We start from the raw sequence: 25,889 nt of genomic DNA on the forward strand, positions 1-25,889 counted from the left end.
CAGTGCAAGTGCTCCCAATGTAAAGTGTAAATGTGATTGATTTCCATGATTGGCTTATTGGATTTACTGTCAGTCCCCAGTAAAGTGCACCAGGAGTGCCAGGGCTTGTAAATGCCAATACTGCTAGTGGGCCTGCAGCGCTGGTTGCCCCACCCACAGAAGCAGACTTTTAAAATGTGTCTAGGGTCTGCCATTGCAGAACCTGCGTGCAGCCTGGTACTGTCATGCTGGCTGGGCAAGTGCACACACTTGCCAGCCTCTAAACCTTCCCTTAACTTCATATTAGTCACCCCTATGGTAGGCCCTAGGGCAGGGTGCATTGTAAGTGTAAGGTAGGACAAGCCCTGATGTATGTGGCATGTCCTAATAGTGAATTACAGCCAATTTCGTTATTCACTATTGTAAGGCTACCTGTTCTCTTAGGCCAAGATGGGCTGCTGGAATTATTACACCCTATAATCCCAGCAGGCTCAGGGAACATGGTAGAAAGTCAAGTTTAGTATGCCTGAACTCAGAATAATAAAATACATCTTTTAGTAAAGTTTATTTTAATATCCTGTGTTTGCAAATGCTACTTTTAGAAAGCTACCATTTGCTTGCCTAACCGTTTCAGCCCGCCTCTGCTAGGATGTGTATCTGACTGTCTGGGTTATGTGAGTGACAGGGCTGGTGGATGACAGGTGGTGAATGCAAGGATTACACCTTGGTGGGAGTGCCCCTGGACTCTGAATAGGGCTGTGCTCTGCCACCACAATGCTGGCTCTGCCCCCTGGAGAGCGACTGACGACTCTGCCCGACACCTGGCCCAGGAAGAGGGAAGACTGTCAACAAGGTACTCCTGGCTGTACTTGTCATCTGAATGCTGGCTCCACCTCCTGCGGAGCGTCTGATGTGCCTGCCCCTCACACTGGAAGGAAAAGCCAGGAACAGCACAACAGAGTGCTTCAAAACTGAATTAGGCTATGCAAAGGCCCCCCTGGCCTGAAAGAACAAAAGAATTGCTGTATAAAAGAAGGAGCCCTGCTCCTAGCAAACTAGATCCTGTTTCCAACAACGAGCCTCTGCCCAACTAGAAGGAGAAGAAGAAGCTGGAAGGACTGGCCTGCTGTCTGCCTTGCTGAGGAAGGAGAGGAGAAGACTTATTGGAAAGACTTTGTTGACTTGTGATTGAAACTTTCTCCAAGGGCTTGATTGAGCTTGCCCCCTGATCTGAACCCGAGAACCAGTGGGTTCTTCTGTGCTTTGGCTCGTCTGATATCGAAGGCCTAGTATTTCCTCCCACAGGAGGTGAAGTCTGTGCCCTCTTGCCCCCTCCTAGGGCTGGGGTACCCGGGAGTCTGCCTGCCTGCTTGCCCTTGACAGCATTGTTCTGTTTAGAGTCGCTCTCTGCCCTCGGGCTAAGGCCGGCCGCTCCTCTGCCCCCGCCTGTTACTGGAGTGCCTGAGCGCGTCTTCGCCCCCTCCCGCCGGAATCCAGGACCCGAGGGCAGCCTACAGCCTGGACGGGCGCCCGTGCTTGACATTGCACCCGCCGCCCCGCTTGCCCTTTCGTCCACGGAGAGGCCGCGCTGCATCCTGAAGGGACCCCCCTTGGTACAGACCGTGCTGAGGGCTCCTGTGCTGCGTCCGCCTGTCGGAGAACGTCCACCTTTGAAAAGACCCCCAAGCACTCTCCGGGATTACCGCACACTCACTGAGTGCGCCGCGTGGTCCGGAACACAGTGCAAGCCGTACCAACCACTTAGCACACAGGGCTTGTCTCGGGCTCGGGGCCCGCAACGTTCTTCTTTCCCCGTGGCCCTGTGCGTCGCTCCAGTGGTCCAGGTACGTCTCACCCCCGTCACAACTGTGCGCTTCCCAGTAACCACCCGAAGCCAGGTCAAGACTTGACGTGCCTCGTAGCGCTCTGCCAGCCTGAAGCGCACTCGAGCCTCAGAGCACCTGGGTAGTGGGTGCGCAACCGTGGGACAGGCCCATACGCTTCATTGTCAGGAGCGGTACGTCGCGTACCCCAGCTCACCGAGAAGCGTGGGCATTGGAAGGGGTGCTAGGATTTCACCCGTCCGAAGCGCTACCAAGTGCATGATCGAGTCCCTGAGGCACCAGAGGGGTGCAACCTTGCCTAAACCCGTTCAGGAACAAACAGAGAACCAAGAGAACTATTTTTAAGCCAAAAATAGACTAAGAAGGAAGCAGCGCATTAACTAAAAAGAGGATTGCCATTATTTTAGAATTTTGTGGCCTAAGCTAAAAACGTTATATTGGTCTTGTGATAAAGTCTTACCTTCATAGAAATATTTTTATATAAAGAGGCGTATTTTTACATATCCACAGCCTGGTGTCCATTTGTGGGGGAATTGGTACATTTACTGTGTGTGATTACAAATGCTCAACCCAAATACGCCTGAAGAATAGCCTTGGCTGCTCACGCCAAGCACCTAGAGGGTGAGCAAGGGTAATTCTAAGGGGTCATCCTTCGCCCTGACTTAGAGGAGAGGGTCCCTGCTTGTCACAGGTGAATACTTGTGCCAACCAGAGACCCCCAATTCTAACACCTGTGTGTGGAGTGGCAGTTGAAAGGATGGGCGTAGCATCAAGGAAGCTGCTCCTGGTGGGGCTCGCACTTTGGGCTTTCTTCTATGTACTACTTCTGCTTGATACTTACTGACATCTAAGAAATGTATCAATAAAGCATATATCTTAAAAAGTACACCTCAGCTCATTGGACTTGTCACAAACATGTATTAATCTACTAAAACTTAATTTCCAAACAGGTACAGATCCCCTGAGTAGGTATTACAGAACCATAAGTGTCCAAAGACCCCAAGTCAAGAACTGCTGTTCTAGCACAATAATGACACAAGTGTCCTTTGCTTATTCCATAGTATTAGCAATATCTGATGAAGCACCAGGTCATTATATATGCATTACATATTGAAATATGTGTAGCATCATTCTGAGTAGTTTCTTGGACTCGCAAAGAGAGAGTAGCTCACTCAGAAAATGTAACGTACCAATCTGCAGTGAGCAATTGTGCACTGCACATTTGGTGGTGAAGACAGCAAAAGGTCTGCACAAATGCTTTGTGACCTATTTGCTCAAGCAGACCCAAAACATTAAAATAGCTACGGATAGCGGAGGGCAGGCATAAAGCTTTCACAAAATGAAAGATGTTAATTTGTGACATCTTATATTCTAGACATGCAGGCTACCAGCATTGGGAGGAGTAAACAGCCCATAGGACTTCTGCGTTCCCTACCTGTACTCTACCATGTACCATTTTTGTGGCATTTCTAACGCCTTTGTTGCTTTAAGGGTCAGGATTTGCAAAGCTGGTGCACTGAATCTGAACGGGGAGACCCATTCTCTCTGCTGTCCCTTCTATGCTTCTGTCCCAGCGCTCTGTATCTTGTGCAATGAGGGACATAACCGTATCCCTATCAATAATTAGCAATGACACAATGGGGTGCACCCAACTGAGCACAGTCCAATTGTACATTCAAGGACTTTTTGGTATTTCCCTCCATAAACATGGAGATTACACACAGTGCAGTGGATTGTGCTATGGGCAGGCAAGTCACATGTTGCTAATAAACTGGTAAAGCACTCGTCAGGACACTGACCTCATCTCATTAGGCTGCTGAAGAAGAACATTGATGGTATACTTTCAAGGCGGTAGAGCCAGGTTCTTAGGAGATGGTAATTAGTCATGCCGTTCTCCTATGGCAGGGAGTCCCATTAATTGACAGCCATTTATGCATTGTATGCAAGGAACATTCAAGATAACTAAGCAACCCGAGCAATGGTATGTTTGGGATTGCATCAAGTCAATTTAGTTGGTAAAAAATGAAAAAATAAAAAAACAGGCCTGTTTTACAAAGAGCTCTAATGGGCTGTGCACTGTGCTTTAAATCATGGTTGTAATTTCTCAGTGAAATAGTGCAGCTGACAAGAGCCAGACCAAAAATATTAATGGTGTTGCAAACATAACCTTGTACAAAAGGTGCCACATTTTTTTGTCCTTGTGCAATCTCACAATGGATTATTTAAGGAGTCCAAAATCGACTTCATTACACTATTCCAAACTTGACACGGTAAAGGTACACATCACCACAATACTGCGAGGAAAACAACCAATTCAGAAGGAGTCTCATCAAGATCTAAGGGCTGAGGAGACAGTGGAAACTTCCTAATTACAGCACCTAACTCAAATCACCCCAAAATTTTTCAAAACAAGCCCTAAATAATCTATATGGGCAAGATGTGTGCACACTGGTTCACACCCACTGTCACAGTGATAGTTTATCCAAGAACTCAGTAAATTAATACATAAGAGCACAGGTGCACCACATAAATCCAGAGATCTATGAGACTATGAGAAACGTACGTCTGTGATTATTGATACTATATCTCTGGATTTATGTGGTGCACCTGTGCTCTTATGTATTGAGTCTCATCAAGATATCAAATTGATAGAAATAGTTCTTTTTAAAAGGCGCTAACTTGGGATCATTGCACTGACTTCAGATTACCTACAGTTATTATAGTTGGTCATCTGGCTGAGGCTGCGATGCAGCTCAGTGGGGAAGGGCGAAGCCAGATATCTGTCCAATTACTGGCAGCGTGACTGAACACCAGCACCTCCGTGTAAGTAGATGAAGCTTCAACATATGTGCTCTTCCATCCAATCCCCCACTAGAATGGAATGAACGCTCTAGGTCTGGTAAAATTCCCTACGTCTGAACATAAGCTGGGTCTGCTCAGCATTGACATGATCTGTGAGCCCAAAGGTTCCCATTAAAGTATACACATGCTGAAGTTCACGGGCCCTTATGGAGCCAGGCACCTGTATTCACTGTTAAGTCTGCTCAGTAGAAGAGAATGGTCTCTTGTATCAAAAGCTGGCAACAGCCTCAGTTAAGTCAGGGCTCTGGTCCCTCCTTGGCCTGTGAACCATCTCACATCATTCAGAACGGACACCACTATTATTTCTGTTATTTTCCATATGAGAAGCACAAGTCTGTGTGATGCGCATACAGAATTCTGTTGCATTCAATTAAATGTTGTAAGTGCTGTACAGCTGCCTGCTCCATTGCCTTCGCCCTAAAGGGAAGCTGCAAAACTGACTGGGTCCAAGTTTGAGAGAGACTTTGAAGCTCCTTGGGCAAAGTCCGGTCACAAAGGAGTTGATGAAGAAAGTAAATGTTTTTTTCCATCAGCAAAGTGGCCTTCTTAAGCAACTGGGGAGTTTAGAGGGGGTCCGAGTGACCTGCAGGCCATCTATCCATGATATTCTGCCTATTTTTAAAATCTTATTATAGCCTTATAGCCTGCCGTAGAGGGCTATACCGGCTATTAAAGGCCCTCTCCAGCGTTAAAGGCCCTGAGCCGAAGGCGAGGGCCTTTAACAAGGGAGATGGACTTTAATAGCGGTATAGCACATCTACGAAGGGCTGTAAGGCTATTAGAACATTCTGCCACTAGTGGACAGAATGTTCAAACAAAAAAAACAAAGCCTTTTGGGAGCGTGAGGGGATTGGAATCCCTTCAGGTTCCCTGAAGCCTTTGTTCACAGCCAGAGCTGTGAACAAAGAAACATTGGAATGTTGGAGCTCCAGGCTTATACCAGACATTATAAGCCCGGAGCACTCCATTGTTTTCAATGGAGCTCCCAACATTCCAATGTTCTAATATGCATTAAACAAGACAATTATTAATAACAGGTTAACAGTATATGCAATATGTTCCCCAAGGAACCAAAAAGTAAAATTGTCTGCATTGTAGTAGTGTGGGATTAGAAAAGCTTTAAAGCAATCACAATAATCCTTGTTCCTAATTCCCTTTCCTGACTAAGATAACCAAAATATTGTCCGATACAGCTTTCTTGTAGTAGGAACTGCATTCCTGTTTCTCACATTTTCCTTCTGCAAGTGCTAAAAACAAATATAAGCCTGGTGGTGGCTATGTGGACAGAAAAGCTCTTGTAAAGCACTCATGGGAAGAGCTAATGTTACTGGGCAAGGGACAGTTTCCCTACCGTTAGACTCGGTCAATGAACTCACATTATCAGAGTGTAACAAGCATTAGTACAGCAAACGTGGGAATTTAATAAACACAGGAAGGTCAATTGCGCACGCCAAGTGTCGTTCTGTAAATGGTTCAGAATCTTTGCGGTGCAAAAGATGAGGGACAAACCCCCAAAAACCCTCTAGAAATGGACCAAGGTCCTTAACACGTGAAAGCAATTCCTATGAACACACTATAGTATTGTATAAAAGTTCAATTGTATAGATGAAAGCAAGTGAAGTCTTCTAAGATGTTCTCCTTGCTTTAATACAATGACAAAATCACAGGGTCCAGCCAACATGTGTTTTGTCTTTAGTGTAGTAATCCTAGACTTCTTCAGGGCTGTCGCGAGAATAAGTCAGACCTATAAGCCGGTGATAATTCCATCACGGCTGGTCATAGGAAACCCAAGTAAATCTTCTAATAAAAGACTTTGTGATTCTTAATACATAGCAGGCCTTGGCGGATATGATGCGAGCCGCTGTGAGCTGCAGATTCAATTTGGTCAGGCGGAAGTGTAAAGAGGCCAGAATGTGCCTATAAGTCTGTTATTCTTAAAGAGAGTACGCTATTAACGTGATCCAAGCACTCCCAGCACACAAAAATGTTCAAGGAAAGTCTTTTGATCAGCCTCCTCACCAACTGGCTTGTTTAGGTGAACTCCCTTCCCCTTCAGTCACTCTTTGTATAGGTCCTGCACAATATTTGAATTCACCCATGTCATTTCACAGATATTTGCATCTTCCACCTTCTAATTTCCATACATCATCTTGTCGGACTAACAAAAGAGTACCTCAGACATCACAGTACTTTGCAATTGCATTGTCATCTAAGATGGTGACCGCATTAATGTTCAGGACGAACGGCATCAACTTAGAATCATAGAGGAAACCCAAGGTGACCCTCATTTCAATGTCATGATGCAAAGTCATCTTAGACAAGAGGATTCCAGATGGCCGTACAATAATAGTGGCAGCTGCATTTCTCCTTCTAGGTTACGTTCTGCCCATGCCAGCGTGGTTGGATCTTCTTTACTAACAAGAACCTTGGACACACAAATAGAGTTGTTCGATGTAGAGATGGACACTTTCAAGACACAATTGCGTAGTTGCACTATAAACGCGAGGGTGTCTTCACCCATTTCTTTGCACTTCTTCAGAACCGCGATAAAGACTACTGCCTCCATAACTCAGCACTGGCATATTGTTTTAGGCCTCTGAATGGAAGCAAAAATAATTAAACGAGGACGAGTGACTTTGGAATTTTAAATGTTGAAGCTGCACGCTATCTACAATCTGCTACCCTTATCACAAAAGTGCAGTTGAATTGTTTTTTATTTTAACCATTGTTCCATTCAACAAACTAATAAAAAAGAGACATTCAAAAGGGTCCCCTGTGATAGCTTAAGATTGAGAGAATAATGGTGGACACCTAGGAGGCCTTTAGGAACAGCCTAAGGTATTGTGGCCTGGTAGAGCAAAGGCTTGTATCTCACTCGAGAGAGACATCTAGTTATTGCTTGCAGGACCGTAGTGAGAAATTATTTGTAAGAGATTCACCTTTTTTGTATTGTCACCCCAGATTTTCCACCTTTGCCAAAGGCTATATTTTTGCTGGCTTTAGAACTCTGTGCATTGTACCCTGCTAACTAAGTGCCTGTGCTCCCCATTTATATACTGTTGAATTGCCTAACTCCTAATTGATATATGTAACTTGACAATATGTCTGTAGTATGAGATGTGGAAAGCCTAACCAAAGCCTGGAAATTAAATGCCACTAGTAGGCTGCAGCACATTGTGCCACCTACTACAGTTGCAGTGCAAACATGGCATTAGGCCTCCCTGTGCACCCTGATAGCTGCAGTTTTAAAACTGCAGTGACGACTGTCAAACTCAACGTTTGACATTTAAAAGGAATGGTTTTACCTATTAATCAGCAACTCACCCCTATGCAAGCCGTGCAGATCACAATGCAGGTTTCGTGGTTTTTAAAAGTAGGACATGTAGAAATGTAAAGTTAACTTGTCCTTACAATAAGTAGCACCAAAAAACTATTTTCACTGTAGGAATGTTGGCTCAGAGAAATAATGAGAAGAAATACTAAATCCTAATACTGTTAACTCAGCAAAGACAATAGCTAGAAAATAATTGAACAATTATTTTTCATAGTTATTAAAATTAGACTTCAATAGTGAAGGTACATTTTTAATAATTATTACGGAAACAACTTTTAGAAAGCCACCCTTCATCTGCCTGGACTGTCAGAAGACTAATTAACATAAGCCTCTGCCAGCTGTCAGCCTGTGACCAACCCTTGAATATGCGTCGCTTGAGGTGCAAAATGCATCCCAGGATCAACCTATATACGCTGACTTGTATGGGTAGAGAAGAATCCTCTGAGCTCAACAGGATTAGCAGGGTGGGGGCCATGAACATCATCTGACAGCACAGTGTGAAAAGCTGCTTGACAGGTTTGTTGAGCCTTATGTAACGCCTGGGGAACACTTGAAAGGGAAACAGAATGTCAAGACAATTCTTGTGTATTATCTGTCTTGGTGCGGAGGGCTCTGCTTATGCCCTACCAGATTTCTGCCTCTAGGTTTATTATGGTTACAGTGCCTGTCTCAATTTGAATTCTAGTGTCAGATGTGGAAGGATTCTCAGAACACTATAGTAAACTCCTCACTCACACGCTCAGCGAAGTTTAGTATGGCAGAAGGCCTTAGGCATTTTGGTTTTGCCCTGATGCATTGAATTTCCAACCTGTTTGCAGAAAGGCTAACAGAGACCACTGCTAAACTAGGCAGGTCATGGGCCAGGAAATTTTACCCCATTGAATAGGGAGGGGCCATGAGACACCCCCACCCACTGGCTAGTTTCAGGCATAAATGTGGCGCCTCCGGCACCCATTTCAGAAGCTTTTCTGGACCTGCTGGTCCAGATCAGGAAGACCTGGAAGATTAGAAGAGGATTGGTCTGCGGTGTGTGACCCAAAAGGAGCCCTAAAGGATGGTACCTGCTCACTCAATGAAGTGGCCTCCAAGGGTCAGTTGGCTGACCTCCTTTGTGGCTACGGGAGACAACAAGCCACAAGATATCTTTCTCTGGAAGTACTCAGCTGACCAGTGGCAACTAGACCAGGACTGGATTTTGCAGTTGGAGTCTGTGTGACACCCTACGGGTCTTGAAGTGCATCTACTGAGGTCTTAAAAGTGTACTCCGGTGTTTGATTGGGACTGAAAAGACTAAGGGGTCTATTAGGATGACGGGCAGTGGCCCGCACCAGCAATTAGGATGCCACTGCCATGGTGGTAGTGGCATATCCCAATCAACAACATTGTGGCGGGCGGTGCTCACTGCACCGCCGACCACAATGCTGTGGTAGCACCCTGTGCATTTGCATGCACAACGTGGCAGGCACCGCGTGGTGCCTGCCACGTCATGAATTCACAGGCAGGGGGGTACCATTGGTACCCCCCCCCATGTGCACCCCCCAAACAACCTGGGGGCCCGAAACGGGCCTCCGCATTCAGGCACTGCATGCCTTCCACCATGGAAAGGCACTTCTCCACCTGTATGGTAATATGGAAGGCGGTGTCTTGCAGACACCGCCACCATATCCAGCCCCTTTGCCGCCCGGTCGACTCGTCAACCACCGGAAAACCGGTGGACCGTCTTTCTGTCCGCCGCGGTCCCCCCTGCCATCGGGGGAAATGGGAGGCGGGCAGTTAATAATTGCGGGTGGATCATCACCGCCCATATGGCGGTGGCGATCCAACCGCTATTATAATAGACCCCTAGGGTAGGAGGTAAAATCTTTTATCAGGATGAACCTGACTGGTGTTTCCAACCCACGCACTCTTGCGGTCAGCCTAAAATTCTGCCCGTTCCTGGTCTATTGCGACCATTGACTATCTTGTGGTGCTATTTTCTCTAAAAAAAAAAAAAAAAGTTATATCACCTGTTCTTATTGAATTTTTGTCATGTTGGTGTCATTGTGTTTATTAAATCGTACTCTGGTTTTTAAATTTATTTTGGGAGTTTTATTGTTTTGCATTTTTACTTAACTATTGCATAATTACTCCTCACATTGCCCTATGTTAAGCTTTTTCCATAGCTAACAGGGGGTTGTGTTCAGGTTATTCTCGTCCCTTTGAAAGCCCACCCAAACATGGTCACTCATCCCAAATAATAATCCAATTTCTTACATTATTCCAGCTCTTGCGCAGGACACAAAAAGAACAACTCCTCCGCCATCCTCCACAACCTCAACAACATACCAAACTGACTGTGCATCACCCAATACCACAGTAAGGCCTTTCTCCTGCACCCATTACAATTTCAACAAATAAATGCTGCATTTTACAAAATGATTTTGTCCAATCAATGTAGTGAGTGAGGGCCCACTACGTCTAGTGTGTGAAGGTCTCTCCCCACTAGTGAGTCTGGGCAGGGAAAGAAAACCGGGAGTTTCTTTGTCTGGTTGAGGTGGAAAGGAGACCCCAGCTTGGGTAGAAAGTCTGGGTTATTTACAAGGCCTACCTGTCAGTGTCTCTTCCATTGTGAATGCTTGGATCTTGTGCACAAGCCTGACCGCTTGAAACACTACTTTCCATGACAAAAATTGGAGAGGACAAGATTGAGCCGGCTCAAAAGGGGGTCCTATGAGCCTAGTGAGGACTATGCTAAGATTCTAGGACGAGACTGGATGTAATCTGGAAAGGGTAATCCTTTTACGCCCTTCCATAAAGGCTTTAATGACTGGGATCTGAATAGTACTGTTTCTTAGAGTTGAGTGAGAAGACTCAGCCTGTTGAGAAGGTTCTAGTGAGGGACTACAGACAACCAGAGGAGAGTTGTGAACCATGGCTTCCTGGCCCACATAGGAGCTACTGGGAGGACGGGGACAGAGGTTTGCCAAAACATCCGAATCACGAATCGTGAGAGAGGCAGAAAAGCATAAGCAAATATCCCTGACGAGATCATCCATAGTGCACTGGGGGACTGCCCCGAAACAGACTATTGCTGACCCACAACTGCAGAGAGCAATGGGTGCTGACTCAAAACAACACTATCTTCTGTAGTGAATTCACAGGCAGGGGGGTACCATTGGTACCCCCCCCCATGTGCACCCCCCAAACAACCTGAGGTCACTGTGCTGCCAGGAACTCTTGGAGCGGGAGCTTGTATAAGCAGGCATGGAAAACTATGGCGATGCAGGAGGTCATCATGCAGAGGAGGTATATCACGCAGAGGAGGTGTATCACTGTTTTCAAGGGTAGCTGACAATTTGGCAGAAAGACAGCAGGAGCTGAAAGGCTTGGACCCAGTGTGACTGGGATAAGCTTTCCCGGTGACTGACTGAGAACAGTATTGCCCCTAAAAGGGCTGTATTTGTAGGGGTTGGAGGTGAAAACATTGATAGTGAAACCTAGATCATGGAGGAAATCTAAGGTGATTTGCGTGTGAACCCAAAACTGCTGCTTGCTTGCACTCAGCAAGGTATGGGAAGATGTGGACGCCGCTCTTCCGGACATGAGTGGCTACCACTGCAAGACAGTTGGTGAAAACTCTGGGGGCAGAGGTTACACCAAAGGTCAGAACTTTGAACTGAAAGTGCTGCTCACTAGGCACCCTTCAAGTCGGGGGCAGCCATGAAATTGCTGTGCTGCAATAATGGAATGAGGTCCTTGAGCATGACAATGTGGAAATGCTTCGATAGGATATACTTTTTGAAGGGCCAGAGTTCTAATATGGACCCAGGAGACTGGTCTTTCTTGGAAATTAAGACAGTATAGTGAGTACACCTGTTTGCCATGTTGTTAATGATGAGTGAGCTCTATGGCCCCCGTGAGTAAGAATGTGTTCTGGAGGAGCTGTTGGCGTTCTAATGAAAGGGAGTGTTTGCAGGGGGATTTGTTTTGTGGTGGGGTAGTGACCTCCAAGTAATAACCCTTGTCTGTAATGGACTACCCATTGGTCTGACTATCAAGTGTGAAAGGCTTTTGATCAGTTAAGCTCCAGGTGCACTGCCCTTATATGCGCACATCCGTATAAACTAGCTGACTTATTCAGGTGCAAGCCGGCGAGTGGTAAAAACCTTGAACCACTCAATTGAGTAGAAGGAAACTACCCAGACATGAACAGAATTGGTTGCCGTTGCACTCAAGACAGTGTATACAATGTTAAGTAACAAAATTCAAACAAAATTGACAAAATGGCAGAATTTATCAAACAAAAAGAACTCTCAATAGGTGATTCTTGGAGTCTTTAATGTTGCAACATAACATAACATTGTATACACTGTCTTGAGTGCAACGGCAACCAATTCTACCCATTGGTCTGAGGTGATGTTTCGCCATTGTTGAAGGGACCCATGCAGACATCCCCAGACAGGTGTTGCGTGATCGAGGAGGAAGAAGCAGCCACTGCTTGGTGGGTGAGGCTTCCTCAGTCGCCCCATATCTACCCCTGAACTTGGAATGTTTTTTTTTATAGGCACCCCCTCAAATAGACCCAGGAGGCGTGTGGCTGGTGCTGCTGCCTCTGGGGCAGTGGCTTTGACACTGTCACAGAATTGTGAGTGACTAAAAGTTACATGGGGTGATGGAGACTGGATAGCTCCTACTGCTTTGGCTGTATGTATGTATGTATGTGTGTTCTTATATAGCGCTCGACTTACCCTTGGGCATCTCGGCGCTTGCATTGGGAACCCGTCCTGGCTTTTCCCTGTGAGATAACCCGTACTGGGCATCCCCAAGGTGAAAGCCAGGCATCCCGCCGCGGGGGAGGCTGTTGTGGAGATTAAGCAAGCTTGTTGCCCAGAGCTGCATAGTGTGAACTGGTGCTTAGAGTGGGCACCGAAGCGAGAATTATCGAGTCCGTGGACAATTGGGCTCCGGACCCTGGCGCGCCGGGAATCGAACCCTGGTCCCGGGTCTGACCTCTGCTTCAGGGTATGCCTCCTCTAACCAGTGAGCCACATTTCTCCACTGTGCCTGTCTTTTCTGATTTTTTCAAGCATGCGATAAGCTTGAGGCCCAACAAGGTATTTCCCATCAAAGGTCATGTTGATCAGATGCTGCTGGACTTCTGGCTTGAAGCCAGAGACACATAGCCAAGTATGTTTGCAGATCAGGACACTGGAGTGAATGCCTCTGGCTGAGTTGTCGGCCACGTCTAGAGCACACATAATGGTGGTGATTCTTCGCCCTTCCGCTATCATTTTCTGAGCCCGTTTTATATATTGGTCGAGGAGACCCTATATTAGGTCACACATTTCATCATAATGGCCAGAGCAATATCTGGAAAAAACCCTACAGAGTTGTCGATCTGCCAATAAGTTGTAAAATGTCTGGTAACTCTTCCTTGCTGCTTCGATTTTCTTGCTTTATCTGGCGACATACTTCCTCAGTTCCCTGTGCATTTGCCTGATTATGGGCAGTGTGCACGACCAGCGAGTCTGGCGGGCGCTGGTCTCTAATTTAGGGTGGGACAAGGGTGACTGCTTGTGAGTGAATTGTTTTTTTAAATACACCTTTGGGCGACTATCCTAGTCTTGATTGGGTCTTTAAAGACATACTGTGTAGGCTTAAGTACCCCCTTAAGCATGGGCAAAAACTATATGGAACGCAGTGTGTGTGGAAGAGTAGCACTAGGAAGTCATCCTCCTCTGCAATAGAGTGTAGGCCTACCTTGTGAAAGGTGGCCGACCTGTGAATTATTTTGTGGGAAGAGGTAGTGTTGTCTGGAAGAAAAGCTTAGTAGGGTAGAGATCGGAGTTGTTCTCACCTGTTGGGACAACCCCATACTCCTGAGGCACTGGGTCATAGGGAGCATTGTGAGGGTTCTAGTGCTGAGGGCTCCCATCCCTATATGAAGAATGTGTAGAGCCATACCGGGAAGGAAGCTGATGTCCCTGTGGTGGTGAGGGGGAGGTAGAACTGGTTGGTACGAAGGAGGAGGTCATGAGGTCAGGGAACTGGAGCCCCCGCCTTAAAGCTTTTTCAGAATTGGAGAGCTCCAATACTATCCGCTCTTCAAAAGCCAGCTTCCTCTTGTGAGGAAGTGTCTCCTGCATCTTTGCTGTGATTTTAACCCTATGAATAAACAGTCTTCACTATCGAAAGTCCAGCTCCTTCTGAAGGCGTTAAAGAAGTGGCAGCTCCCGATCCTCGAAGTCTGCCGTGGGTTGTAGACTGGGCGCCGAAAGCTATTTCAGCTTTGAAGCTGTTCGATGTTGACTGAAGTTTTGACTCTCAGGTGCCCATAGGGACAGCGCTAAGACCCCAGAGGTTGTTGAGGGAGCTGTTGGCATGGAGGTTGTCCGTGTCTCAGGCGGTTGGCTCAGCACTAGGAGTAGAGTTGCATCCGAAGGCTTAGATCAGTGCCGCCTATAGCTGGGAGTCAGTGGCAGCCCAGAAGGCTGTGTCCCCGATTTTGGGTCTGAAGCCTGGCCCTGGTGGGGCGGTGAGTGAGTTGTTGGTGAGAACTCATACTCACTGTTGTCATCTTCCGACGCTGGCCTGGCGTGGGCTGCAGGTCAGTGATCTCAGAGTCCGAGGGTGAATCGGGTCCAAGGCTAAAGGCTGCAACTTGCTCAACCTCGATTTCTCCTTCCACTTATTAGACGTCTTCCCTAAAGATGTTGGGAATATCGTCATCTTGGTACAGTTCCATTGTGCATCAAGTAGTCCTATAGTCCTGATGGTCCTTTTGGAAAGGAAGGCAAAGCAGGCAGAATAGGAGAACTTGTTATGCTCCGGCGGCATGAAGAGGTTACAAACTGAATGGTGATTTGCCATTGAGTATTTGGAAAGGCACTGTGAACAGTGGCGAAAAGGCGTGTTTGCCATTAACATGATTGCATTCTTGAGAGCATGTGCCAATAGAATAGCCCCAAGCGGGTCAGAGCCATGAGCAGGGTGTCGATGAACCCAAAGACACGGATCCAATGGAGGAACCACTGCAGAGATGGTGAAAACTTAGTGCAAAGACTGATTGTCCAAAGGTATTGGGAGTGGAAGACTCAAGAGGCCCTGATGAAGAGCTCCACATGGCTTCAAATCAGAGCCTCAGCGAAGTATGTCCAACCCCGATTGCATAAGAAAAGAATCTGACTATGGAGTCAAAACCCATGCCCACTACCAGTCGCAAAAGGAATCACTATATCTCATGACTCGAAAGATTTCTTTGAAGAGGACAAGTTGTAAACGTCTGAGCCCAACACTAGATGGCATGGGATTCAAAGCAAGCATATCTACAGCTTTACATGCCAAGACCATGGGTTTTCAAGTTACAAGCTTCATATCAACAGTAAGTCAAGTGCCAAATTGATGTTAATTGAGCATGGAAAAAAGAGGTCATATGCGAGGCATGGATATTCACAATAAAACAGTTTTTCCTAGGATTAGTATTTAATCTGACTTCATTTAAAATTAACGCCAAGTGCTAGCTGTGTTGGTGACTATGTTCACCACCCGGTGAGTTGCATTCTCTGAGAAGATACTTCCAAGTGAACATAGCTTGTGCGAATCAACTAACATTTAGTTTTAAGCTAATGGACATTTACGTTTATGGCCCCATTGTTTTCCAATGAGAAGATTCAACTAAAGTAGTTCTGAGTGACGGACTGTCAGGCTACATTACTAAGAACAGAACAATTATGGTTAAGAGTTTTTCACAAGTTTGGATATATGGTGCAAAAAAAGTGGACCATATATTATCCTTGCAAAACACATCAATACATTTTAAAAGTGTCCACACTTCTTCATTTTCACCATTGAGTCTGCATTTCAAATCTGTTTCAAAGCGGACTCCACTTCAATGCATAGCTAAGCAGCTCTGGAATACTAAAATATACAGCAGGTTGCACCATGTACCTGAAATGTTCCAGAGAGAAGGAAAAAAAAGGTTGTCTCTGTAAATATACAAATCTGGAACGGGTAGTACAGACCATCAGTCTGAGCAAAGAAGTGGGGTCTGTCCCTCAAAATGGTATCACCAATGTTCACGTTTCTACCTGACATATGGAAATAGATTCAAGTATGAGGGTTGCTAGAAGCTGTTTTAAGCATGACTTGAGAATGCCTCCTCATGCAAGATTAAAGACGCGTGTAAGTGCATCAAAAGGGTTACAGGAGACCACTGGTCATCTAGGCAAAAATGAAACGGAGGAATTGAGATAGTAAGTGGTAAGAGGAATAGGAGATATATATCGCTCAGCTACAATTTTTAGGGAACTCATTGCAAGTAAAAGATAGCAAACCCATTTTCCAGTTCCTTAACTTGTACCACATTTTAAAAATGTGTGCAGCTTGATTTAAAAAGAAAAAAAACATACATAAATCACGTTTGTGAAATGTAACTTTTCATTTGAAAGAACTTAATATTATGGACTTCAGCTCAAAACAGGTTCTGCAGACCTTTCGTGTATCATCCACCAATTCTGAAGAGAATATGTGGGTGATAAGGAGGTGCTCACCTTCAGTTTTTTCTTCTACCCAGTTATTAATTCGTCCTCTGGCTCCTTCATATTCCTGTTGGAAGTCAACTTGCTCTAGCTCTGACAGGTAGTATTTAGTGCAAGAATCCAGGAATCCCTGAAAAAAGGAGAAAGGTCAAAGTGAGGGGTTACTAAGAGATCAGTCTTAAGAGATCAGTCAAAAGTTCAATTTACGTGTGGGACATAGTAGCCTCAGTCGAAAATATCAACAAGGAGGTAACTGCAGAAATGACCAAAGATGCAAACCGCTCATGAGAGAAGCCTGCAGATTGGACAGAAGGTACAAGATAGTTGGGTCAGTAAGGTGACTAGAAGAGGCTTTAAGGTGGAAAGTGTGCATGCTTCTTTTCAAGGGCAGAAACGTCAAGGTAGGGAGGTAAAATACTGAGTAAGCAATAGTAAAATCAAAGGTGAGAAGCAGCAAAAGACCAAAGTGACAACTATCAGGAGGTGGAAGAATAGTCATGAGAGATTAGGTGGTGATTTCAGTATAAAATACACTGGTGTGTGAGAGAAGGGCGAAGACAGTTATAAGAACATGGTGCTGCAGAGCAGGGCTAGAACTACATATCTGGTACAAGTATAACTGCACTGTCACCAGTAAGTAGTAGTAGTAGTAGTAGTAGAATTTTATTTGTTGATCAATTAAATTTAAAAACGAGAGAAAAGAACCAACAAAACAAGCAAACAAATATACACAAAGCAATTAACATCCTTAAAATAATTCACCAGTTATGAGTTGATAAATGACAATGACAAAATATTAAAACATTACATAAAAATAAGTAAAATGCATTGTACTTGCAAAAGTGTCTTATGCTAGCAGCAAATACTATTTTCGCAGCATTTAACTAAAGTGACATGTGTTAGCAGTAGGTATTATAAATACAAATGTTTAGCTGTTTTCCATTCGCAAGCAATAATAAAGTGCAATGTGCATCACTAGATTACATTGTACTACTAGTCCCTTAAGCTGGTATAACATTATACTTCGAACAGCTCTTCAGGTATATTCCTAAGATATTTTACCGCGAAATACATTTACTTAGCCCATCAACTCTTTTGAATTTCTTTTCTGCAATAATGATGAACTTAACAAAAAGATGAATACGTTTAATATCGACCCCACTCAAACAGGTAATAATTGCATTCATACATGTTCTAACTCCTAGTTCATTAAAAATCGGTTTAAGGATAGACTTCCGAGCGTCTGGCAAGGCTGGGCATGAAGTTACAATATGCATTGATGTTTCCTCACTTAGCCCACAAAGACTGCAAATACTCGATGACCATTTATTATCCCATTTTGTAATTCCATCTTTTGTCGGATATCTTCCCAACCTCAAGTGCATACATTTATTCTTAATCAAAGGTCTTAGATGATATGACAGATAGGGTTGGGACGACAAACTACCAAAAGAGTTAGCAATTGACCAGAAATTATTTTTTTTCCTTAAGTCCTCCTTATCCTCTATAGTCGTTAGTAATGCGCCCGTTTGATGCATTTCTTTTTTAAAAACTATTCTACTCCTCATTTCATCTTCTAATTTTGAGCATTCAAAATTACATAAGCATTCATTTAAGTACAGCTGCCAACACAGCTTTGCTAAAGATCCTTTATCTGAACGGACTAATGATAATATTGACTTCAACAATGACAATTGTCGGGGGGGCGGAGCTAGCCGCGCTTAGAAATGGCCGCGCTGTAGGCGAGCTCTCCAGATCAAGCAACTATCCTCCAGTAAATCCTGGGTTTAACTAAGCCAAAACCAACTAACTATGCCTGCCTGCTGAGCGGATTGTCTCCGCTACCGATTGATGCTATCCTTGTGAAAATCGGCGGACCTTGGCGCGGGGGCTCCGGCGCGGACCGGGAGTGGAGAGGTGCCTTCCCTGATCGTACGTAATCACGTACATGCTACGCGAGCCCGTTGCTGCACAGAGGTGCTGCAGGCCGTGCTGAGCCAAGGGAGCGGCGGAGACCTGCAATCGCTTATGACCGGGCGCCGGCTGGAGATCAAAGTGGCGCACCCGCACTGCTTTAGCGGAGTGAAGCGCTGAGCTGGCGACACTGAGACAGAGGTGAGGGAACGCTACGGCGCCTGCTGAACCCGAGTGCGCCTTCCCTCCCCGGTTACGCGGGTGGCGCCTACGATCTGCGCACGACGCACCATTGAAAGTCCTGACTATCCGCTCTGCAGCGGGACCGCGCTCGGATCCCGTATACAGGACTCAATCGAGACCCGCTCAGCTCACCATCTCCTTACCCCGCTGCGCGGACTTTCCACTGGGCCTACCGCCTGCCGGCAAGACGTTCTGTGAGGGCCTGGCTGAGCAGGCCGTGGCTGGCGGCGGCTCCTCTCTAACTCTTTACCACCTCTCCAGCTTGAAAAACCTGTGAAAGGCTGGCTCCTGCTGTGAGGGCGCTTTGACTCTGACCTGTGTCCCAATTGATCACTGTTTCGAGCCCAACCGAAAACTGCCCCTGCTCCTTCACCGCAACCCTATTTCTACAACGTGCGAGACAGACGACGTCCTATTGAGATCCATACCATATGTCCTCATCGGCACCACCATGGGTAAAATGGAGAAAACGCGAACGAAAATTCAATTCGATAACCAGCGGAAACTCCCCACGCCGTCCACTGACCGCCATACGCCAAACCGCGACGCTGCGCCCTCTTCTACGGCTCAGTCCACAATAGATGTCCAAGCTATGTTCACCATCATTCAATCTACCCTGACTAACAGACAGAAAGATTGATAAGCTAACCTATCGGGTAGACCGCATGTCGGAACCCTTGGATAAACAGACTGGGCGCATGGACATGGCGGAACGCCGAATTTCCGACACCGAGGATGCAACACACCAGCTTGAACTAAAACACAAGAAAGTGGATGCCCTGATGCAAAGCCTGGCGGCTAAGACGGAGGACTTAGAGGCACGTTCGCGACGCTGCAACCTGCGCATTTTGGGAATTGCAGAATCGACTCATAAACAACATGGAGGCCTATGTCGAAACCCTCCTAACCACCATTCTGGGCAAAGATATCTTCTCTGCGGTATTCATTGTGGAGAGAGCACATCGCACCTTGGCGCCAAAACCGGCGTTTGGAGCTAAACCGTGCCCTATTATTGCCAAATTGGTGAACTATAGAGACAGGGGCGCTGCGCTCCGGAAAGCGCGCGAACTTGGGACTCACACATGAAGGCATGCACAAATCCATATACCCAGACTTTACTTCGCAGGTACAGGAGGCTAGGATACAATATATGGACATCAAACGGAAGCTGAGAGATAATGATATCCCTTACGCAATGCTCTATCTGGACGGGAAAAGCATGATCTGCAACACACCACGTGAGGTGGTGAAATATTTGCTAGCAAATCACCCACATGTATTGAGACGCAATTCGCCACGTGGCCAACCACATGAACAAGACCCCCCCTCAGATGCGGAATGACTGCCATTAGTTTGCGTTTGGTAATCTGCACACCGCCATTGCCTTCTGGAAGAGAAAATGATTGCCCACCTACGCCTCCTAGAGTATCCTTGTTATGTTAATAACACACAATGCCTTAGACGTCATTATCATGGAATATCACCTGATATGTTCTTTGTATCTAGGGGTGGAAGGTGGTACACTATTATGTATTGAATGTGTTGGTATGAGCACCGAGACCCAACTATCAATGACTCGCATAATTGCGAGTGGCTTGATCACCCGGCATATGTATGCTGGGTTACTGGCGGGCTGCGACCGGCCCCCCCTGTGTGATCCACACGAACTGCCCTGTTAGGGGTCCCAAGTTCAAAAGTGCCCTTATGTGGTGGATACTTACCTGGTTGTTTTTCTGTTGCGGGCAGACTGTTCAGGGTACAGGCTTTGTCATGATTGGGATAGCGAAGTGGGTGATGGGGTTATACTATGGTCACTTAGGAAGAAAAAAAAATGACAATTGTCGCGCCAGTAATTGGTTCTTCAATCCAAATTCCAATCTTATATTCGCACGACTGATATATTTAGGGATCTTAAAAACGGTTTTATATGTCCTAATTTCTATATCCTCGAGCAATTTCGCGTCTTTGACCCTAAAGATGATGGAGCAATAGTCCAAAGATGGAATTAACTTTGCTCTCATTACCTTCATAGATGTTCATAGTTAGGGCATGATAATTTGTCTCTTCATTTTCTAAAGGCAAATGAGAGAGAGGAACCCCTGGCTTCAAGATTATTAAAATGCTGCCTAAATATCAGTCAGTCATCAAAAGCAATCCCTAGATATTTATATGATTTAACATTTTCAATTACCAGGCCGTTGATATTCCATTCTTTAATCCTCGGTTTCCCTTTTCCCATAGTCATTTTTTTTGTTTTTTTTATATTAACACCTAACGGTCGCTGGGGGGTGCGCGTGGCTCACCTGCGCGGGTGACAGAACCGTTCCGTCACGGCTCGCGGGTGAGCTGTGCTTGTGACGAAACGGTTCCATCACGGCCCCGCCCGCTTAATGAAACTCGCCGCGCAGGCGTGGTGAGCGAGCCGTGACGGAACCGTTCCGTCATGAGCACAGCCCACCCGAGGGGCGTGATGGAACAGTTCCGTCAATAGCGTCGAAGGAGTTAATTGTTAGTCCATTTTGTATGACATAAGAATTAAAAGAATCGATTAACCTTTTTAACCCTATGACTGTTTGGCTCATTAAGATGGTATCGTCTGCATATCTCTTTACATAAATCGAAGGCGAATGCGATTTAATATCTTTTGAAAGAACTGGCAGATCGTCCATAAAAAGATTAAAAAGGCAAGGAGCCAAAACACAGCCTTGTTTCGATCCGACATTAGTAGCCAAACGACAGTTCATATGTTTTTCCATCGACAATTTTGATCTGCACCCAGGTGTCGAAGTATAAAAGTATAATCATTTTAGTAGAGTTTCCGTTATACCCCAATTCCTTAACTTCCACCAAAGAGTATTTCGCGGCACAGAATCAAATGCATCTTTTAAATCAATAAAACACATAATCTTTCAATTCTAGTTTTGGCTCTCTCACCTAATAGTGTTAATAAAATCAAATTAGTATGAGGTGATTCACCCTTTCTAAAGCCAGTTTGAAAGTTAGGAATCAGCTCCTCTTTTGTGGCCCAAGCCTCTAACTCATCCCACAGGCAAAAATGTTTGCATCTACGTCTGTAAGTGTGATTAAGCGATAATTAACCGGATTATCCTGGGGGCCACATTTGTATATTTGTTGTATAATACTTCCATGCCATGATAACGGGATAAGGCCTGATTTAAGTACATCATTAAACAATTACTTAATTTAGCTTTAAATATTGTGTTCCGAATACCGTCTGGACCTGGTGCTCCGTTGGATCTAATCTTATTGATCACTTTATCGAGTGACCAGGGCTCAATATCCACACTACATTGAGGGGAATGAGTACAATCCGGCCTCCCTCCATTTGTTATTTTATACATGTAGGTAGGACCATTACTTTTACCCCTGTCAAACGCTGGGCCTTGGGTATCGATTTTTAAATTAAAAAAAGTTCACCCAACTTGCTTCATCTACATTAGCACTATTGCTTCTATTATTACCATTCTCAAGGTTGTTAATTATGCTCCAAAATAACCGCAGATCTTTGGATTTTCAAGCATGATGTATCTTTGCCCATGCTGATTCATAATGAGCTTGCTTTACTCTCCAAATTTCCCTCTTATATCCCTGTTTTTACTCTCTAATTTTAAGAGATATAAACAGCGATAGCCTTTTTTTATTCCTATACTGTAATCTTATTGTTTTATTAAGCCTTCTTTTTAGATATAGTAGGTGGGAAGAATACCACCCTGGTTTCTTAGGGTTCAGCGTTACACCCCTAGAGGGCTTATCCCTAGCAAATTAAGCCAACAATTCGTCACACAAATGTGACCATAAATCAACCATGGATTTCCCTTCACCATGAGCAGACTGCACATCCTGTATTAAACAGGCAAGGACTCCCACAATAGTTTCCGCTGTTTTTTCATTCCATATTAGCCTTTTAAGATTAAAAGCTGTTGGAGCTTTTTTTCAGAGTCCTAGTTTCTGGCAGATAGTCCAGAGCTAGATCAAAGAGAACCATTTGTGGATTGTGATCACTTTCAATCCTTGGGACTACCTGGTAGCTTTTTACTAAATTATATAATTTCTCGGACATTATACTATAATCTAATACAGAAGAACTACCTGATTTGTTAAAAGTCTGGATATTATCCGGGTCATGCATAATCTTTAAATTGTATTTTTTAAACTTACAATATGTCCATTGAGCTAAACATTTTAAATCAAGTGTCTGCTTTTTAAAAGCATGTTAAAATCACCTGAGATAATAAATACTGAGTCCAAATGATCAAAATATAACGTTTTTACCATTCCCCATAACCAAGTAATTTGTTTGGATCTAACCTTTTTTTACAGCTTAAATACACATTTAAAAGAATAATAGAATGACCAGCTATTAATTTAACACACTGCAGCCATTTTACCTGAAGGTCAATTTCAAAGTGTTCTACTTTCAGATTCAAAGAAACATATATAGAAAGACCACCACATGTGTGACCCGAATAAGCTTCACGCGTTGCGACATTACAGTATTCAAAATAACCAATAAAGGGTTCAGTATACCTGTTCCAGGTTTCTTAAAAAATTAATATACTAAAAACCTTCAAGAAATCTATTACATATTGGTCCTCAATTAATGATTTTAGACCATTAGCGTTACAGGAACAAAGATTCAAAGGATTTGATCAGCATCAATCCTTCTTTTCAGATTTACATTTGTTAATATTCCTGGAAGCCAGCTCCAATCATCTACTAACTCTGGAACTTTCTTCAAGGCCTCACATGTTCGCAAAACCAGACTGGCTACTCCTAATCTTGATACCGTATGAGAAGTTTAATTCCATAGATGGGCCTGACGCACCTTTTAAAACTAACCTGTGCTGCTGTAGCTATTTCTTTATCGTCATTTTTTGTGCTGCCGTAGCTATTTTTTTATCATCCTTTTTTTTGCGTCATTATATCAGGTGACATAATCGGAATAAGCAACATCGGATAGCAAGGTCCTTGTGGTCTCCAAACTTTAATGCCCCATTTCTCAAAAATTATACCATTGGCCATTATTTTATCAACAATTTCAATATTTAGCCAGGTTGTAATTGTTATCTCCCTGTCCAGGTGTTCACCTTCTTTCTTAAACCCTATAGCTTCCAGATCCTCAGTTACCACATCTTTAAGATCTGTAATTGCATGTAACAGTTTCAAGATGTTACCACGATTTAGAATATCATGTGGACCTCTTGTTATATATTGGGGACAGAAGGTTACTTTCCTCATATCGTGCGACAGATTTAAAGGCTCAATATTATCCTTATCCAGAAGTACAGGTGGACACATTCTCAATAGCAGGCACCAGAACCATTTCAGTCAAGAAATTAACTTCTTTAACTTTCTTTATTAAATCGATCTTGCGTACCCGAGTGGGCCACCTGATCGGTCCTGTTACAACCTTGCTGATGAGTGTGCTTTACAAGTTTCTGGTTAATAAAATTATGAACTCCTTGATCGACCGCTACTTCATTACTTGGTTTCAGGCTTAATTCATACCCCTGATCATTACTACTACTACCTAAATGACTATTAAAATCTACCGATTTCTGAATATGACTTGGTTGTACACTTTGGACTTCCGCCCTTACATTTATCGGTTGTTCTGATAAGTTTTCCCTTATTATTTTTGAAGCTTCCACTATGGATCCAGAACTAAATTTGGAATCATCATGCCCAAACTTTTTGATGACACTCCATTGTTTGATTTTCCTTTACATTAAATCCTAAATTTTTATTAGGACCAAAAATCGGAAAATATGATTTTGTTTCAGTTTCGATTTCTTCAGAAATTTTAAGTTCACACACATTCTTACTAGATGATTGTAAGTCATGCGTTTTCTTATTGTGTGTCTTCCTAAACCTTTTTCTTGCCCTTTTCGAAAGAATTACTGATTTTGGTGGAACACTTATGTTATGGATTTGATTAGGGCATGTCTTATTCATACTGCTTGACTTGTGTGTTGACACTAGTCCTGACTCCTATTACCAAGCCATCTTTAATGATATCACATTCCGATTTAGGTAGAGGGACCTTTGTAGCTTGTATTTTACTATCATCATTTACAGATTGTGCCTTACCATCATCAACTGAGCTGCTTATACTGTTCGATAGATCAATAATTTCTTCATTGTCATGCGCTTTTCTACCCGACAACAGTTTTACTTCATGCACCATTGAACATACTATTGAAGGCAGGTCAGAAATGTTATCAATCAATTGTGCACAGGTGCAGGTTATAAACGGACTATCTTTATCTGCTTGCACCTTCGTAATCAGGTCAGTTAACTGCAGGAGTTTTGTATCAATACCCACTACATGAGATGGTAGTGTGTTTAAAATATCAACCTGAACATCCAATTTGTCGGAGAGGAAATTAAGCCCATTAGTAGTTGAGTCCATGGTATGTAAAAGACAATCCCATAAACGCCGCTCAGGACTAGCCTCACTCTTTTTTGGATCACCTGGGCTAGCCTGAGAGTTGACCTCTAGTTTGGTTAATAACAATATATCAGCTTGATTAAACTGTCAGTTTAAGTCGAAGCTACATTGGCCTTTTGTATTATTAATCTTCTCAGAGCTGCCAACACCTGGATCGAACAATGATTTATTGATGGTAAAGCTATTCTCCATAATTATACTTGACTGGTCCAGTTTAAAAAAGCTGACATTACCACTCTTGACATAACGGCTATTTGGGCTGGGAAGAGAGTCCTCTGGGACCAAAATTGGTTCACTAGACTCATCCTTGTGAGCTGGATTTCCAACTCCAACTACAAGATCGAACACAATAACATCTTTATTTTCATTCAGTGTCCTACAAGGAGACATATCACACACTACATCCAACCCTTTACTACACCCAACTGGTGTTTTATAACACAACGCCTGACTGGTAATTTGATAATCGGCAAGCTGTGACTCCACCTGATCGGCAGTAGGGACACAAATGTGGATTTGCGCCTGAGCCCGTATCTGCCCAGATACAGATAATGGCTGGAGCGAAGATGACAACACCTTTTCCACTACAGCACTTTCGCCTATTACACTCCCATCCTGATTGACCGCTACAGCATCCAATTTTTCAGGCAACTTTGAATGGATCAAATCACTACCAAAGCCACTTTTTTTTCCACAGTGGTGACGACATAGGAGAGGACAATGAA

The 25,889-nt window shown here is 44.3% G+C and overlaps 1 protein-coding gene across 1 annotated transcript in view; it reads right to left on the bottom strand.

Moving 5' to 3' along the window:
• The window catches only part of LOC147722547 (serpin B6-like), a 482,090-nt gene that overhangs the window by 260,981 nt on the left and 195,220 nt on the right, over window positions 1–25,889 (bottom strand). Inside the window, exon 7 of the mRNA XM_086965072.1 lies at window positions 16,548–16,665. Coding sequence (XP_086821198.1) covers window positions 16,548–16,665 — 118 coding nt within the window. The remainder of the gene's footprint in view (window positions 1–16,547; window positions 16,666–25,889) is intronic.

The sequence above is a fragment of the Lissotriton vulgaris genome, chromosome 4_1, assembly GCF_964263255.1.
Source record: "Lissotriton vulgaris chromosome 4_1, aLisVul1.2, whole genome shotgun sequence".
NCBI lineage: Eukaryota > Metazoa > Chordata > Amphibia > Caudata > Salamandridae > Lissotriton > Lissotriton vulgaris.